Source organism: Rutilus rutilus (assembly GCF_951802725.1).
Source record: "Rutilus rutilus genome assembly, chromosome: 5".
NCBI classification, from domain to species: Eukaryota; Metazoa; Chordata; class Actinopteri; order Cypriniformes; family Leuciscidae; genus Rutilus; species Rutilus rutilus.
In genome coordinates, this window is record NC_140213.1 from 20,494,500 (window position 1) to 20,507,083 (window position 12,584).

At 35.0% G+C, this 12,584-nt stretch overlaps 1 protein-coding gene across 2 annotated transcripts; it reads left to right on the plus strand.

The window, feature by feature from the left end:
* Positions 1-1,696: 1,696 nt before the first annotated feature.
* On the plus strand, positions 1,697-2,898 carry LOC311290475 (uncharacterized protein). Of its 2 annotated transcripts, XR_014627386.1 has the most exons (5): positions 1,697-1,892; positions 1,993-2,053; positions 2,220-2,313; positions 2,404-2,522; positions 2,630-2,898. XR_014627386.1 is itself a non-coding variant. In XM_084408965.1 (4 exons), the coding sequence occupies exons 1-3, from the start codon at positions 1,708-1,710 to the stop codon at positions 2,485-2,487; spliced, it is 330 nt and encodes a 109-aa protein (XP_084265091.1). In that variant the 5' UTR covers positions 1,697-1,707; the 3' UTR covers positions 2,488-2,522; positions 2,630-2,898. The 2 variants fall into 2 exon arrangements, 1 of the variants encoding a protein (XP_084265091.1); XM_084408965.1 differs by lacking the exon at positions 2,220-2,313.
* The last annotated feature ends 9,686 nt before the right edge of the window (positions 2,899-12,584 follow it).

Sequence of the window (12,584 nt, forward strand, 5' to 3'; positions counted from 1 at the left end):
TGACTTATGTTGTTCTTATTAATATCACTCTCAATTAATTGTTTTCCAGCTGCCTTTAAGACATATTACACGACAGTGCGCAGGAGCTTCAGGTACAAACAACCAGATCTTGCATTGCAGGCGGAAGCTGTGGTGAATTCAGCTCGGAGTCGAGCGAGAAGAAAGACGGTAAGATTTATTAGATTAGATTCGTTTTTGGTCAATGTGACTATTTTTCAGGTGCATTAATAGATGTGTGTTGTCCATACACAGTGCATTGCGCAGTATTGATTGTCTTTATTGGTTTTAACAGCTGCTAGAAGCGAGACAGAGTGTGTTAGCTGAGGATGAGGTGGGCCTTCGGAAGTGTTCTACCATCAGTGTTTGGAATAACGCCGTTTAAAAGAACGGCGTTAGGTAACGACGTTATTTTTTCAGTAACGGAGTAATCTAACTAATTACTTTTCTCGTCATTACAACGCCGTTACCATTACTGGACGTTAAATGCGGTGCGTTACTATGCATTGATTGAATAAACTGTGTAATCCGAACGCACCCCTGGCTCGCACAGCGAGTGAGGAGGTGGGTTAATAACGAGGTAAGCGATTATGATTGGCTAAGGCAGGGTCATGTATTTCATGGTAGCCAATCAGAGCCAGTGTTTTTACACACACGCCAGCACACGCGCCACACACACACACACACACACACACCAGCTAAACAGAGATTCTATGAAGCAGCAGAGATGGCGAGTCAATAGCAGTCTATGGTCAGGAGCAATCCGATGAAAAGTTGGCATTTTCAAGGTGACGATATAAGCACTACTTCAAATTCATTGAGGTCAAAGGCTAGAACTAGGAGTGGAACGGTACATGTATTCGTATTGAACCGAAAGAGAGAGAGAGAGACTCGCGGGCGCGATTGAAAAGTTGCAAAGTGGTTACATTTGTGTGTGTGTGTGTGTGTGTGTGTGTGTGTGTGTGTGTGTGAGAGAGAGAGAGAGAGAGAGAGAGAGAGAGGCGCGATCGAAAAGGCGCAAATTGTTTACATTTGTGTGCGTGTGTGTGTGTGTGTGTGTGTGTGTGAGGCGCGGCGGCGGACGCGATCGAACAGTGGAAACAAAAACATAATCCGTAATTTTGTTTATACAGGACATTCAAACTGCAAAGTGTTTAAGTTACTGCTAATTAAAATTTTAAGGAAAACAAATATATTAATCTTATATAATGTGCACAGTCAGTGCACTACAAATAAACTGGTTCAATGCCTTTACTTTATTAATAAAACTTTTAAATAAAAAGTTGAGAGAGGTTGATTTAATTTGCAGAGTTAAATGCACTTTATATGGTGTAACTGTTTACTTTTCTTACAAAGAATGCTTGAAGTGCAGGATAAACCTCTTGCTGTCTGTCGACGTGCAATAAATATCTAAAGTTAAACACCTGTCTGTTCTACTCATTTCAATTGACTTGTGAAAACTGCTTAAAAAAAATCCAAATTCTTTGACATATAGCAACATTTTTTTTTTTTTACAGTAACGCAAATAGTTACTTTCCCTGGTAACGAGTTACTTTTATTATAGAGTAATTCAGTTACTAACTCAGTTACTTTTTGGAACAAGTAGTGAGTAACTATAACTAATTACTTTTTTAAAGTAACGTTCCCAACACTGTCTACCATAGACCTGATGTCTGATAAAGAAGACGGCATCGTCGGCGGGGTGTCTGGATGGATTGTGCGACCTCCGTCCTTTCTCAGCCAGGAGCTCACCGAGCTCTGTACCACGCTGCAGTCGAGATTAGAGGCGACTCCAAAGTACAGGGCAACGCACCACAGACGTCTGCAAAATGGACCGAATTCAGACAGAATGCCGCTAGTTACCTGCAGCTGTATTTTGTCAGGCCTTGTGAAATGTAAGAATATTCTGTTTTTCATGATTTCATCAAAGCAAGAGGTCATGGGATTGATGGCTATTATTTGTTTAATAATTGTAAATAATCCTGTAATTTACAGGAAGCAGTATGCCATCTTCACAACTCTGAGACAAATTGTGGGCGCTACGAACTGGATCAAGGTAAAAAAAAAAAAAAAAAGAATCTTACATTCTTTTATTTTTTTACTTTCATAAAAACTTACAAACATTTTAAAGGTAAGATTCAAAGAATATGCTTTCATTCTCTTGTATAAGAAAATAGATCCGTTATAGTTTACGATCTTAATCATACATTTTGTTTCCATAGAGTAACCTCGCCTCATAACGAGGGCGTAACCTCACATTTACTCAGAGCTATGTCTGCAAGTCCAGATTTTCATGATGCTGATCATGACGACATTGTAAGTAACTTTTACTATTTTCTCCTTGTTTCATTTTACTGTGACTTGCATTGTTTTTATTCATATAACTCTCATTTAATTGTTTTCCAGCTGCCTGTAAGACATACTACGAGACAGTACGCAGGAGCTTCAGGTACAAACAACCAGATCTGGCATTGCAGGCCGAAGCTGTGAAGAGTTCAGCTCGGAGTCGAGCGAGAAGAAAGAGGGTAAGATTTTTAGTCAATGTGACTATTTTTCACGTGCATTAATAGATGTTTTGTGTCCATACACAGTGCATCACAGTACTGATTGTCTGTATTGGTTGTTTTTACAGCTGTTAGAAGCGAGACGGTGTGCTAGGTGAGGATGACGTGGGCATTTGGAAGTGCGCCACCATAGATCTGATGTCCGATGAAGTTCAACCACCAGCCAGGAGCTCACAGAGCTCTGTGCTACGCTGCAGTCGAGATTAGAGGCGACTCCTAAATACAGGGCAACGCACCACAGACGTTTTCAAAGTGGATCGAATTCAGAGAGAACGCCGCTAGTCACCTACAGCTCCAAAGATGAAAACAGACACTGAGCTTCCAATTTGTTGTGTGTGCAGATGATCTATGCTTAGATAGGTGTATATTGTTTTGTGTCTGTGCTTATAAAGCTCTTTATTTGAATAAACAGCATGTCCCTGGCAAATTTTCCATTCCTTTATAAATTCATGTCCTTGATGGTAATAATGTAGTCCATAGGTTAACAATGACATGAATATACCACAGAATAGCATATTATGAATATAAAAAAATAATTTATATATTATTATTTATATGAATATTATAATTTTGTGAATTTTTAATGAGCGAGGGTGACCAATAGTAACAGATCTGCCAACCAATCACGAGTGATTTTTCTTGTTTAAACCACGTGGGTTCAACCAATAGTGAGTGAGGAAATTAAAGCCTTTCTCTGGCGGGAGCTGCTATTCATATGGTAATTAGAGCCATTCACACCTCCGGCGCGAGCGCTCTGCATACGTCATGGTTCGTTTCCGACAATATTCGGCACAGACGAACGCGACGTTCACAGGCTGTAAATTGTCGTTAACTGCCGATAATTAGGGAGATTTACGGCCGTTTACGGGGTCGGAAATCCCAATTTTCATGCAGTGTATATTCATGGAAGATTGAGACAAATCAAACACACAGGTGATTACTCTGCATTCGGAAAAGTCTCTGTCATAGCAGTTGGAGATTTTTATCAGCTGTCTCCTGTCAAAGGAAAACCACTTTACACCGAACCAGTGAACAGTGTGAATCTTTGGGAAACTAACTTCAGTTTGGTTGAACTTACAGAGATTATGCGCCAGAAGGACAAACAGTTTGCAGAATTATTAAATCGTTTAAGGCGACGTAAAAAAGATGAAGTAATGCTTGAAGAAGATATTGCTATGCTTAAAACATGTGAAACAGGTGATGGTGATGAGAGTACAGATATCCACATTTATGCAACTAATAGTGAGGTTGATGAACATAACCTAAAAATGGTGCACAAAATATGCTCTGACAGAGTTACTGTGAACGCCCAAGATTTTGAGAGAAATGCTAAAACTGGCCGAATGGAAAAAAAGGATGGGTTTCATCTCAGAGTTCACAACAGTTCTTTGGAAAAATCCCTTGAATTAGCGATTGATGCCCGAGTAATGCTACTGAAAAATATCAATGTATCAGATGGTCTTGTGAATGGAATTTTTGGGACAATTAAATTATTCTGTTATGAAAATGATGAAATATTTCCATCCAAAATATATATTGAATTTGATGATGAACAAGCTGGTAAAGAAGCTAGAGGTAAAAATCCATGTTTAAAACCTGGACTGGAGAAAAACACACCAATTGAGCCTGAAGAAGAGAAAGTGACAAGCAGTGGTGGTGTCAGAAGACAGTTTCCTTTGAAATTAGCATGGGCTTCCACAGTTCACAAAGTGCAAGGTCTGACAGTGAATAAAGCTGTTGTTTCATTGTAAAAGATATTTGCTCCAGGACAAGCATATGTAGCATTAAGTCAAGTGACTTCTCTTGATGGACTCATAATAGAAGATTTCAAAGAAAAAGCTATTTTTGCAAAAGACAACATTGAGGAAGCTCTACAGAGAATGCATCCGTTCATTGATCCATGTGAAACCATAGAAAATGTAACATTTCAAATGATGCTACACAATGTCCAAGGGCTCATTCCACATATTTTAGATATTCGGAAAGATAACAGATATTGTCAAGCAGATATGATTTGTGTAACAGAGACATGGCTAAAACCAAACTATTTGGAGAACGATATCAGTCTTTCTGGATACCACTTTCATGACAAATCACGAAGTGTTGCATATGACACAAGTGAAGATGTTTTTGCTACACTTAAAAAGGAAAATCACAGTGGTGTTGGCATATATCACAGAGAGAATGTAAAAGCTGCTTTAGTTGATTTACCATGCATTAACATTGAATGTCTAATTTGCAATGTACAAGACTTAAACACAACTGTGGCAGTCGTATACAGACCATCATCATATAACATGCCGTTATTTAGAGAGAACCTGATTACCTTAATTCATCAAATAAACTGCTTATCAGGTGGCAAAATAATTCTAGGAGATTTCAATGAAAACATTTTCAATAAATCAACTATTCATGATGTCATGCAGCATTTTGGCTTCACACAAATTGTTGAAAATGCAACAACTGAAAATGGCACATTAATTGACCACATATATATTAAAGATATTGACTTAAATAAAATAAAGATTAACATTATGCCCACGTACTTCAGCTATCATGACTGCGTTGTGCTGAAGTGGCTGTTATAATGCAACGTCCATCTAGAAGGGGGGGGGGGGGGGGGTACAGAGGTGGATGACTAACACTGAACGGCCTCTGTGGGAATTCATGCTGCCTTCACGTGCTATTGGAATTAGTGTAAATATTTTTTTTTTGTTGGAAATTTAACATAATATTTACAAAAAATCTTGAACAACAGAATGTTGATCAATAAGATTTATGAAATAAATAGGCAAGAATCACTATAGATGCTATCAAAAATACTATTTTTCTGTACAACAAAACACATTAACATGTCAAACTCATAATCATGGCATAAGTAGTCTGAAATAGGACATTTCCGATAGCACGTGGAGGCAGCATTAGACATTGGGAATTTTAGTGGGTGTTCAGGCCACCTACAATACATTTTCATATTCCTGTCGAATTATTATAATGTTAATATTTTATTATTTTAATATACATGTCAAAATATATATTTTTTTAAATTGAATGGCCTTAACCCCCACACAAACATTTTATATTTATTTATTTATTTATTTATTCATTCATTCATTCATTCATTCATTCATTCATTCATTCATTTATTTGATGTACTTTATTGTTCAAAATGTCTGTGTAATGTCATTTTACAATGAATTTATATGGAGACCTGCATCATACAGTTGGCTGATTTATAGTAAAGCACTTCAAAAGCTGAATATTTGCAGCAAAACAATAAATGAGAAGATATATAAAAAAGAAGAAAAGACAAAGATGGGCTTTAAGAAATATTACACTATTGTTGCTGCTTCATTCTCATCATATTCCAACACTTCAAGTATTGATAAACAGGTAAGACTATTTTTATCTTTTAAATTGGTTATAACTTTCATTACTCTGTAATATATGTTTGTGGTATAAGGATATTCTATTACATACGTGCTTGCTTTAAGCACAATATTTTATAATTCATTTGTATAAGTTGTAAAGTATAAAAACAAATCCTAATCACATCCTCATTGTCTATAGGTACATCAAATGTCTTACGCTGCTTTGATGACCAGATCATCTTCATTATTAGGACAATATTTAACTCCAGAACCAGCTGAAGATTACATTCTGCAAATCAAGGAAACAGTTTGACTATAGACAACAATGTCCAGATCATCACATCACCACCATCATTACATCACTACATCTGTGTGGCTCAGTTCAGCATTCAGATTCATCACAGAGCAAGGTAATTTTTCTACTGTTCTCTGTTTATTTTTGTAACTTTGAGCTCATTGCAGCTTTAGCTTTCTCTTCTTGGCTCTCAAAAGAGGAAATCAACATAATCCAGCTATTTTACATTGCCATGTGTTGAACATTCTGAAATGCTTATTTTCAGTTTTTGTGTTTCGCAGAGGCCAATCTGGTCTGTGATTGATGGAATTGTAGTGGTGTTGTCCTGCATAGACTGAAGCCCTGACCACACTATCATCTCTGAGGATTGTCCTATGACCTGACTGTCCACTGAATTATTGTCATGGGACAAAATGGATTATGTCACATTAAAAGATCTTCAGTTCCCACTGGTTCAGCCAACTTACAAGGTGTCTTCATCTCTGCTGGTTCAGCCCAGTCATTATATGTCTTTGTTACCACTGCTTCAGTCCAATTCCATGTCATCTTCATCACCACTGGTCCTGCAGCTCCAAGTGTGTTTTCCTACAGCTGGTCACAGTTGTCTGCTCCAAGTCTGCTTCATCATCATCTCTGCCTGAATCTACACTGTTCACAACTACACCTATGTCAGTCTGACTCATGGTTCCACCCTGCCTCTTACCTGCATCATCTCCTCTAAGTCATCCTTTGCCTCCTCCCTCCATCATCTCCACTGTGTTGTTTCATTTAGCCAGATCCTGAGTCTCGTTGGTCTTTGTCTGCTCAATGCCAACCTCTGTTACCTCTGTTGAAAATTTTGCAGCACAAGCACAACATTTCTGGTGGTGTGTGATTGGGGGGAATTAAGTCAAAATAGTACTCTGTTTCCTTTCATTATCACGTTCAGTTTCACTTTCCCTGTCACCACTTGCCCAAGTTCTTGTTTGTTGTTGTGTTTTTTATTTATTATTATTGTTATTAATATAGGCCTACACTACTTAATAACTATACTTAATAAGTAAAATGAAATTTTATTTTTGCTTTTAAAATTTAGTTTTTTCTTCAATGCATTCAAAAAGAATGAATGGTTTATTTTCTATTGTTGACATTTTGAGTTTTTTTAATTAATTTTTATATTATGTCATTTCACATTTAATTTGGATTTACTATTTATTGCCTCATTAATGTACTACTTAACTATACTTTTTTTATTGAATGTTATTTTTGCTTTGAAAATGTTTTCAATTCATTTAAAAGGAATGAATGAATGAATGAATGAATACTTTATTTTTATTGTTGATATTTTTTGTTTAATTTATATATTCTGCAATTTCACATATTATTTCATACTTCAAAATTATTCTTATTTAATATGCAATATAGTTTTGAAGATATATTAACACAAATACTTTTCTACTTTCATATGTGCAAACAATTGAAATGAATGAATGAATGAATATTTATTTACAACTATTGTAAATTTTTCAAATATTTTCTTATGGCTTGTTTAAAAAAATAATTTATGCTTTTTTCGATTACTATTTAACTTTTTCATTTTGATAAGTAGTGTTTTAAATTTTTTTTGTAGATTTTGTCATTTCAAATCTTAATACTTCACAATTATGTATTTTCATTTAATGTGATTATTCAAACAAATGTTTTTACTACAGAGACATACTTCAATATGCTAAAAAATTTTAATTGAATGAATTGATTGATTTCTCTTACTATTTCATATTACCTATTTTTATGTGCATTAATTTAAAAGAAACATTGTATTATTCTGTCAATAAAATACAGTTTTGTTTTCTATGACTTTGATTCCATGTATTTTTTTAATGGCACATAACATTCCATATTAACTCTAATATAAAAATGCTTAAACATATATATATATATATGTTTAAGCATTTTTATATTAGAGTTAATATGGAATGTTATGTGCCATTAAAAAAATACATGGAATCAAAGCTTATTACAGGTTTCCCGTTTAAAACACAATTTTCAATTGTCATTGTAATCATATAATATTATTGACAAAAATATGCCTCAAATCAATACATGGTAAACCTTAAAAAATCTGATTTGTAATGTTATTATAATGATTTTTTTAAAGATTAAATATGATTTCAAATTAAATTAGTTACAATATTAGCGAGCAGAATGTAGTAATATGTGATCCTCTACTGCCATCTAGTGGGAATTTCAGAGAATTTTCCATAAAAAATTGGAAATTATCATTCTTGACCTTTTTAACTTTTATAGAGGCACGTATTGCCCAATATCCATGAAATTTTGCATACTTGTTTACAGTCATATGTCTATTTTACTATTGTAATACCTAGAGTTGTAAACATTTGCCATTTATGCTTCTTGTAATGTACGGCTGACACAAATCTGCATAAAAAGGATACACTAAAACAGAGAAAAGAGAACCTTAAACAGTAATACTTGATACAGTTTTACACATGCGTACACACACACACAATATGTTTTTAATGAGATATGTTACTGTGAAAATAACTTTTAATGGTCATTAAGCATTTCACATTTTTCTTTGTGATCCAACAATATAAAACTGTATTACAGTGCATTGTGATAATGCAAAATAGCTTTAATAATTTCTTTGTTCCGATGCTGAAATCTGTTGAAAATCATTGTTAGTTTAGATTTTACTGTGAACCTTCTTACCATCAGTTGCATGTTTCTTCAAAATGACTTGTTCTTCACATGTACAAAGCTTTGTGAAGTTTATACTTTGTGCAAACAATATATAGAGATGTTACTAATTATAGGCAATATCAGATTTATAAATAAATAACAGGTATTAAAATCCATAGTGAAAGTCTTTGTTTTGTAATATCATTTTCAGGGTTCAACTTCATTATACTGTTGCACAATTGAGAATATGGTTTTAGGTCTTGACGAGAATGATATACCACGTTCTAGAATGATTTACCAGGATTCTAACATGATTTACCTTGATACACCACATTCAAGTATTATTTACTATCATTTACCATGTTTCTAGCGTGATTTACCATGATTTACCACATTACTAGCAATTATGTGAAGTGTCAGTGCAAATGAAGTGATAAACACTGACAAAATATGATTTTGTTATAATAGTTATCATTATATAAGTGATTTTTTAAGTGTGTAAATATGTGAATATGTGTGCAAAATCACCTGTGAAAAGACTTCATTAATAAGTATAATGGCCAGCAGAGGGCACTAGAAGACCACTTATTGGCTCACTTTCACTTAAAAAATTTTCTGCACTAAAGCAAATACACATACACACACACACACACACACACACACACACACACAAAAGACAAATGTTGTTGTTGTTGTTGTTGTTGTTGTTGTTGTTTTTTCAATGCTATTGGGATATGTCATTATGAAAATATATTTGAATGGTCTATTAACATTTCACAAAGTTTTTGTAAGCCATTAATCATATGATTCAGAATTTATTCAGAAACCTAAGACTACACACACACACACGTTATGTTGTAGATACAGACATTTGAACTATATGATGTGATCAAACTGTCAATACTAATACTTCAATAGATTAATTCTGACTACATGTGATTGTAAATGTTAAAAGAGTGATTTTATAAAGTCTAAAAATGAATTATAGAACAATATGACAAAATTACTATTTTTTAACAACAGGGGGCAGTAAAATACCACTTATTGGCTTAAGGCGAGACACTACAGGTGAATAGGGTAACATTTTTAACTAGCAGATATCACCATGAAACTTTCCCAGTTGATTACCTACATTAAGATGAGAAAAAAAAGTATTACAAGTTTTCTGTAATTTAATGTTTAAATATGCAAATCAGGCAATATCTAATCAAATATGCACTAATTTGCATATATTTTAAAAAACGATATCTGAGTATTGGATAAAGCCAGGTTAAAAATTATTTTTTCATTGTGTTCACATATTAGATGGGAAAAAAATTACAGAGGGATTTATGGATATCTACTTTTGTTATCCTGTAAATCAGAAAATACTGTCAATAGCCTTAAAAAAATTATTTTCGCCATGTTTGGATGGAATAAAATGTTATATAAATCAGGCTAGGAATAATATATTTACAAATCCCTCTGTAAATGTCTTCATAATATAACTAGGTACAAGTCTGGAAAGTTTGGTGTATATAGGTGCTACTGAAGTGGAGATTTCGTACTTGGAGTATGAGAGAAAGGTCATTTTGAGAAAACGGGCTTTAAAGATTTTTCATCAGCCAATGAGATCGCGCATTCAGCCCTTTTACTTTCACGATTGATTGCTGATAAAAAAGGAAATGACCATATTTGGATCCGACAGGATTGTACACAAGAGAGAGAGCTTCCTAACGGTGCTTCTGATGACAGGCTGACGGCAGAGATCGCGGAGCAGCACGTTGATTAAGAACGCGAACTTTTGTTGAATTTATGAGAAATCTACAGACGCAAACAGACAAAGTGTAATAAAATAAAGACCTAAATGTGTATTTCGGACTTTTTTTCAACACAAGTCTGAAAGAAGACATGTTATTGAAGACAAATATCCCCAAATCTCAAAATTGACCAGTAAAAAAAAAACGATGTTTTTGCCTGCCGTGTCTCGCCTTAATATGCCATTACATTCATATAATTTTCACCTTTTTAACTGTTATAGAGGCAAATTTTGTCCGATCTGTCTGAAATTTTTCATGCTTGTTTCATGTTTGTTTTTAAGAAGATCTGAGCATCTTAAAAGATATAGGCTTTCGGGGACACTTGGTCAAGGCCACATTTTGAAGTGACCATATTACAGCCATCCAAATGAAGTAGTTCAACTTTTTCTGATAATTACTGATCTAGAGAGTCCAGAGAATTGTACTGCACTAGTTTTGAACATTATTATTTTAAAATTATATGATCATAGATGGAAAAGACCATTTACAGCCAATACAGGCAATTTACCATAGGAAATATATGGGTTTAAAGCTTTTTAACAGTTATAGTGCCACCTATGGTCCGATCTGCATGAAACTCGGCATGCTTCCTCACCATGTTATGACACATATGCCCATCGATTTTTGTGAAGTTTGAGGTTTTCCTGTAGGATTTATAGGCTTTTTAGTGTATTTTGCCACGCCCCTTTTCTAAATGACCCTGTTACAGCCACCCAAATGCAAAAGTTCAACTTTTTTTCGATAATTATTGATCTAGAGAGTCCAGAGAAATGTCCTAGACTGGTTTGGTTCCAATCTGGCGAAAAACCTAGGACTAGTTCGCAAAAGTAGGTTTCGGACAAAATTCGACATAGCAGAATTTTTTCTGGCCTAAATTGAAATTGGAGATATTGAGCCAGGGATCACAGTGGTGTAAGACACTTGAGTCTAGGACAAATGGTCTGGGAGTTATGGGCGATTTAGTACTTTTGCACTAAATCTGTAGCTGTAGCACAACGTAAAATTTGTTTGCACGGTATTCGAGAACGGTTTGACGAATCAACACGAATTCCATAACTTTTTGTCGGTACAGTGTGGAGATGATACGATTCGATTTTGGTGAAAATCGGACAAACGGTCTAGGAGGAGTTCGAAAAAGTAGGTTTTGACTGAAAATCAAGATGGCGGACAGGAAGTTCGGCCAAATATGGCAAACTTGGTATCTATGTTCTCAGCGTGACCCAGGGAATCTATTAAGACCATTGGCATTTCAATAGGCAGATTTATTCAAAGGTTATTAGCCTTTTTGGAAATGTTGTTATAACTTTTGACCACAAGGTGGCGCTGTTTCGAAACTTCTCACGCTCCTTCAGGGCATCGTGCTGATGACCCATACCATGTTTCGTAACAATCCATTCATGCGTTCTTAAAATACAGCATTTTAGCACAAAATTCAAAACGGCCGACAGCCAAAATGGCCGATATGGTAAAATTGGATATCAGTCGACTCAGCATGTTGGCCTGAATCTAACGAGACCAATTTGATGATTTTTGGGCAAACTATTCAGAAGTTATAAGCAAAAATAGCCATTTTTCATATCTCCGGACCAGTAGGTGGTGCTACGCCGAAACGCAGCATGTAGCCTCAGGTCATGCTTGTGATGACATGTGCCAAGTTTGGTCTGAATCCAATAAAGCGTTGCAGAGATACAGCCTTACGTCTGTTTTCGCAAGCGCTACGTAAAATTTGTTTGTGGTTTTTTTTGAAAATTGCTAAGCGAATCAACTTGAATTCCATAACTTTTTGTCGGCATGGTCTGTAGATGATCTGGTTCAATTTTCGTGAAAATCGGAGCAACGGCCTAGGAGGAGTTCGAAAAAGTAGATTTTTCGAAAA